This window comes from Mchenga conophoros, linkage group LG10 (assembly GCF_057382185.1).
Source record: "Mchenga conophoros isolate Kocher_MC1m ecotype Shallow Benthic linkage group LG10, M_conophoros_male_GT1.1, whole genome shotgun sequence".
NCBI lineage: Eukaryota > Metazoa > Chordata > Actinopteri > Cichliformes > Cichlidae > Mchenga > Mchenga conophoros.
The window spans coordinates 20857170-20863394 of record NC_140535.1 but is presented as its reverse complement, the minus strand read 5'-3'; the positions used below and the strand labels follow the sequence as shown (position 1 = coordinate 20863394).

The following is a 6225-nucleotide window of genomic DNA, read 5'->3' as shown; positions in this document are numbered from 1 at the left end:
TCCTAAGTCGCAGTTTCCTTCCACATATGGCCTTGCAAAAATTTCGTAAAAAGCATGGTAAATGGTAAATGGCCTGTATTTATATAGCGCTTTACTAGTCCCTAAGGACCCCAAAGCGCTTTACATATCCAGTCACCCACCCATTCACACACACATTCACACACTGGTGATGGCAAGCTACATTGTAGCCACAGCCACCCTGGGGCGCACTGACAGAGGCGAGGCTGCCGGACACTGGCGCCACCGGGCCCTCTGACCACCACCAGTAGGCAACGGGTGAAGTGTCTTGCCCAAGGACACAACGACCGAGACTGTCCAAGCCGGGGCTCGAACCGGCAACCTTCCGATTACAAGGCGAACTCCCAACTCTTAAGCCACGATCGCATTTGCAGCAACAAAAACATAATACTCCAGAAACAGGCTTTGCCGATCTGATCAACTGCTCATAACACTTCCACATTGGAATAGATGTCATTAAAGGGATAAATAAAAGCATATTTATATATAAACATATATAAATAAAAAACATGGTTTTTTTTTTACATTAGTAATTCATTTTGTGCATAATTTTATATTTTTGTTGATGATAAATTAATTAAAGCAGACCTTCCCAAAGTGTGGGATCGCAGAGCCATTGCATGCTTCCTGTCCGTCAGGAAGTCAGTGATCCACCGGCAGATGGGATCAGGCACATTCATCTGGGAAAGCTTGCCTTGGAGATGGTCTGGAAGGATGGTGTTGAAGGCAGAGCTGAAGTCCACAAACAGGATCCTGGCGTAGGTTCCTGGGGAGTCCAGATGCTGCAGGATGAAGTGTAGGGCCATGTTGATGGCGTCATCTACAGACCTGTTGGCTCTGTATGCAAACTGCAGGGGGTCCAGGAGGGGGGCCGTGAGGGTCTGGAGATAGGGGAGAACCAGGCGCTCAAATGACTTCATGACCACAGATGTCAGAGCCACGGGTCTGTAGTCATTTAGTCCAATGATCCTAGGTTTCTTGGGGACAGGGATTATGGTAGAGGACTTGAAGCAGGCAGGCACATGACATGCCTGCAGTGAGGAGTTGAAAATGCCAGAAAACACTGGGGCCAGCTCGTTTGCACAGTGTCTGAGGGTGGCAGGAGACACACCGTCTGGGCCGGGAGCTTTCTGAGCATTCAGACTCTTAAACTGCTTCCTCACATCTGCTTCATGAATATGAAGAGTTGTGGTGGGAGGAGGTGGTGTGAAATCCTCTTTTGTGCGGGGTGAGGAGGGGGGTGTTGTAGGTGAAGTGTTTGAAGGTGGTGATGGCTCTATGGAGGGGGGAGAGGTGGGGGAATGAGTGTCCAAAGTGTCTCTATTGTTGGGGCCGTTGGAGGTGTGAAGGCTGCCTGATGGCTCGTCAAAACGGCAGTAAAAGTCGTTAAGGGTGTTGGCCAAGAGCGAGTCATCAGTGGAGTGGGGGGTTTTAGGCTTGTAGTTGGTGATATTCCTAAAACCTTTCCACACAGAGGCCGAGTCATTCTCTGAGATCTGCTGCTGCATCTTCTCAGAGTGCTGGTGTTTAGCAATGTCCACTTCTTTAGTGAACCTGTACTTGGCCTCTCTGTAGCAGTCCCTGTCTCTGCTTCTGAACGCCTTTCTCTTTTCCAGCCACAGCTTTTGAGTTTAGGAGTAAACCAGGGTTTGTCATTGTTATAACTCACCCTGGTGCGTGATGGCACAATGCTGTCCTCACAGAAGTGGATATAGGAGGTGACAGTGTCCGTAAACTCGTCCAAGCTGTTAGAAGCAGCCTTCATTGTGTCCCAGTCTGTAGACTCCAAACACGTGCGAAGCTCCTCCACAGACTCGTTGCTCCACAGTTTTTTGGTCCTCATGACAGGTTTGGAGAGCTTCAGCCTCTGTCTGTACGCGGGGATCAGGTGGCTCATGACGTGGTCAGAAAGTCCGAGTGAAGCGGGGGGCACCGCGCGATAGGCCCCGCTGATCGTGCTGTAACAGTGGTCTAATGTCCTCACCTCTCTGGTTGGGCATTTAATATACTGCTTGTATTTGGGAAGCTCATGGCTCAGATTGGCTTTGTTAAAGTCCCCAAGAGCAATGATGAGAGAGTCCGGGAATATCCGCTTCTGTCTTTAAAGCATATACAATAGGATTGAGCAAAGGTGGTATGGTGTGTGTCAACGTGTAATTTATCATTCTAGCATTAGGATCAATGTAGAAGGCCATTGCTACTATGTTAGTGATGGCAAGAAGAAAATGACCACAAGGATCAGGTGAGAAGTACAAGTTTTTAACGCTCTGACTCGTTCCTCTCTTGAAGTAGTCCTCCTCAGTGCTATGGAAATACAGATATATGTGACTACTATGAATGCTAGGGGAATGATGAGAATTATAATGACTAGGGAAAATGCTAACTTGAAATTTAAAGATGTATCATTACAAGCTAGATGATAAATTGGTCCATGATCACAATAAAAGCTGTTTATTACTAAAGATCTACAGAATGAAAGACGATTAAGAAGCCCAACCATGGTTGCAATTGCACTCACCAAAAAAATCCATACAAACAGCAGAATAGCAGCAATTGATGTTTCAGTAACAATACTATGATACCTTAAAAGACAAATTGACTTTTATTATATCAAGATAGCACAAGAGTGTGATGATCAAAATGGTGACCACTTCCGGGACAAAAACAACTGTATTATGATGCTAAAACAACTTCTACTCTATTCAAGAATCTGCACAGACAGCAACTTAATGCAAAGCTAGCTAAGAAATCAGAATGTTGACCCCAGCACATCATTCAGTCCAACACCGTCAACAGGTAACAAAGACAGTGATGAGCAGCCCGGGTTGCAGCATTCTACCCTTTATTTCTCAATTTCTCCTCAAAGAGGAGAGGTTAGAAGCCATGGCACAGGGAAGAGAGGCCACAAGTGCTACTTATGCAAAATAATTTATCGCACAGACAGTTTTTTTTTTCATCACATGCGCAGTACAGCCCTGTGTATGCTGCTCTAACACTGTCCACAAACGTAACAGGGCTGGCTGCTTTAAACTTAATTTGCGATTCAAAATGAACCAAGAAGTAGGAATAGATAAAGGAATATTTTGGATTGGCATAATTACATAATTATACATCAATATATGGGCATCTTTATATTAACTCATTCACTGCCATTGACGTCTATAGACGTCAATTGAAAGCATACGTTTGAAAATGGCTGGCAGTGAATGAGTTAATATAAATAGATAAATTATCTATAGATATATAGATAGTGTATATATGTGCATATACAAGAACAAATACATTTGATGAAATATGATAAGCACTCACTTCCTCTTACTTCTTTTCAAATAGGAAATGGTTCATATTTTCTTAGTGGAATTCATTGCCTGAGGTCTGAATGATAAGTTTTGTTCATTGTGTTTATATGTAGGCTTTCTTTCAGATTTTACATATGTCATATAGAAGAACCCATAGTCACATATTCATATGTTTAGGGACATTATTGCTAAAGAAATTTTTTTTTAACTTCCTGATCAAATAAAGGTGAATACACAGTTCCAACTGTCCTCCTGGTTTTTATATTTAAATATATAACTTTAAAAAAATCAGGTACATAAATTCAACTTTCATTCATTCATTGCTTTTTTAAAACTTTTTTTCAAGGGTTGTGGGTGTTAAAATTATTTTCCATACAATATACAGTATTCAAAACATTTTATGTAAACATGATATACAGTGAAGAACATAACATAATACACTATTTCTAAATGTAATATTATAGCACAAATAGCTAGAACTTGTTTTTTCTTTTTTTTTAAGTATACTGTAATAGTCCCAAATGGGTCAATATAATAGAAACATTTGGTTCACCATTTTGTGACTGGACTTCTAATATTATTTATTTTCCAAAGCTTCTTGACTGCATTCATTACTTCTTCTGTCTTTAAAGCATATACAATAGGATTGATCAAAGCTGGTAGGGTGTGTGTCAAAGTTGAGTTTATAATTCTGGCATTAGGATGAATGTAGGAGGTCCATACAGCAATGTTTGTACCTACAAATGGTAGGAACAAAATAGCAACAAGGATCAGATGAGAAGTACAAGTTTTCAGTGCTTTAAGTCGTTCCTCTCCTGATGCAATTTTGCTCAGCGCTATGGAAATGCAAACATAAGTGCAGGATATGAATATTAGCGGAATAAAGACTCCTATACTTACAACAACATTTGCCATAATGATATTTAAAGATGGATCATTACATGCCAGACGATATATTGGTCCATGATCACAGAAAAAGCTTTTCACTACAACAGAGTCACAGAAGGAAAGACGATTAATAAGCCCAACAACTAATGTTGTTAGACTCAACATAACAAGCCATATAAACAGCAACATTGATGTAATAGATGTTTTAGTCACAATGCTATGATACCTTAAAGGGAAACAAATTGCTATAAGTCTGTCATATGCCATCGTGACAAGCGTCCATGACTGCACACCTCCAAAAAAAAAAACAAAGAACATATAACTTAAACAGGCCTCATAAACAATGTATCTCCTGTCAAACAGAAATGTGTCTAATAGTTTTGGGATGAGAGCTGTGCTCCCACACAAATCTGCCAAAGCCATGTTGAACACAATCATGTATTTAGGAGTATGAAGTGTCTTCACCAGCCAAATAAGTGAGAGAAGAAAGCCATTCCCCAAAACAGTCATGATGTAGACAAAACACAGGAAAACATAGAAATATTTAACATGAGGGATGTTGGAAAATCCACTGAGATAAAATATTGCAGGGCGAACAAATGTGGAATTAGACTTAGTAGTGGCTTTTTCTTCTGAGTCCATTACAAATAGGTTTCCTTAGTCATAAAAATCACAGATAAAAGCATATAACACAAAGTGAAGCATCTGATCCAAAGTTGCTGTAATAAAATTTTGCCCAAACTACATAAGCAGTGCACTACTGTGAGGCATCTCATGACCAACCTGGTATTTGTATTTTACCTCTAAGACTGTGATGCAGCAGAAGCAAGTAACTTTGTCACATGGCCATCTTATTTTCTACTCACTGGGTGGCAAAAAAAAAAAAAAGGTAAAATTCCAGCAGCTCAGGTTTCAGTGTAATATAATAAAATTATATAAATTTAACATCACATAAAAATACTTAGCTTTTCAGGAGGTAACATTGGGAAGATTATTTTAGATCAGCATGATAAATTAAAATACAGATGTTTTAGCTTTAAATCACATTAAATCGTAAATTTAACAACTGTACTAACAGATTTTTCATGTTATTTTGCATTAAATATGTTAATGCGCTCTCTTTAATTTTTGCATTTATACTGATATTTCATGCATCCAAGGAATAGCGCCAAGAAACTAGAATCTAAGTCATGACAAAGGAAGGCAAGGTAAGGCATACTTGAAGATGTTCAAGTTAAACAGGTTAAAACCTACATCTTTCATTTAGTAGTCTGTTTTCTTTACATAATAAATTCAATTACCATTGTTCTTTGAAAAATATAGTTAATTAATATGCATATTTTATACCTGGCTCTATAGTTTCAATCAAAGCTTTGACACAGTTTTCATTGAAAAAAAAAATGTAATCAATCGCAAAGTAAAATGTGTCGCTATGAATCTAACTGTTAGAAACATCCTTAGCAACATAAGCGTATGTGCCCCAGTAAAAGTAGACTAGTGCCAACAAATTCATTAAAATTATTTGTTAGGATCCCTGGGTTTTTAGACCCAGGGTTTTGTATTTACAGTTCTTTTGGGTTTTGTGATTCCTTGTTTATTGAGAATCTCTTATGCTGTTTGACTCTTCTCGTGTATAAATAATATACTATAGTTTCCTTTATAATTTATTTTATCCTTTGCAGTCTCTGTTTATATTCTGCTTCTTCTTTCCTGTTTTATTGTGAAAGTCTTTTGTCTTGTGTGTCTTGTGTAGAGTTTACTTCCCTTGTCTTGTTATTCCTCAATATTCCCGATTTACTTCGGGTGTGTTTCCTATGTGTCTCCAGTGCTTTGAGTCATTCCTCTCCCGACGCAATTCTGCTCAGTGCTATGGAAATGCAAACATAAGTAAACGCTATTAATATTAGAGGAATACAGATTAAACTAACTAAGGAAACATATGCCATTATGCGGTTTAAAGATGTATCATTGCATGCCAGATAAAACACAGGTCCATGATCACAGAAAAAGCTTTTCTGTC

General features: G+C 39.2%; 1 protein-coding gene and 1 pseudogene across 1 annotated transcript; both read right to left on the bottom strand.

Moving 5' to 3' along the window:
* Positions 1–2066: 2066 nt before the first annotated feature.
* Positions 2067–3171, bottom strand: LOC146565836 (olfactory receptor 52B2-like; annotated as a pseudogene).
* Positions 3172–3866: 695 nt separating this feature from the next.
* On the bottom strand, positions 3867–4788 carry LOC146565835 (olfactory receptor 1-like). The gene has a single exon (XM_085287961.1). It carries the CDS (start codon positions 4713–4715, stop codon positions 3867–3869), a length of 849 nt encoding a protein of 282 aa, XP_085144087.1. The 5' UTR covers positions 4716–4788.
* Positions 4789–6225: the final 1437 nt, after the last annotated feature.

Excerpts from the sequence above, each read along its gene's own strand:
- LOC146565835 (XM_085287961.1), bottom strand. The coding sequence starts at position 4,715 with ATGACTGTTTTGGGGAATGGCTTTCTTCTCTCACTTATTTGGCTGGTG.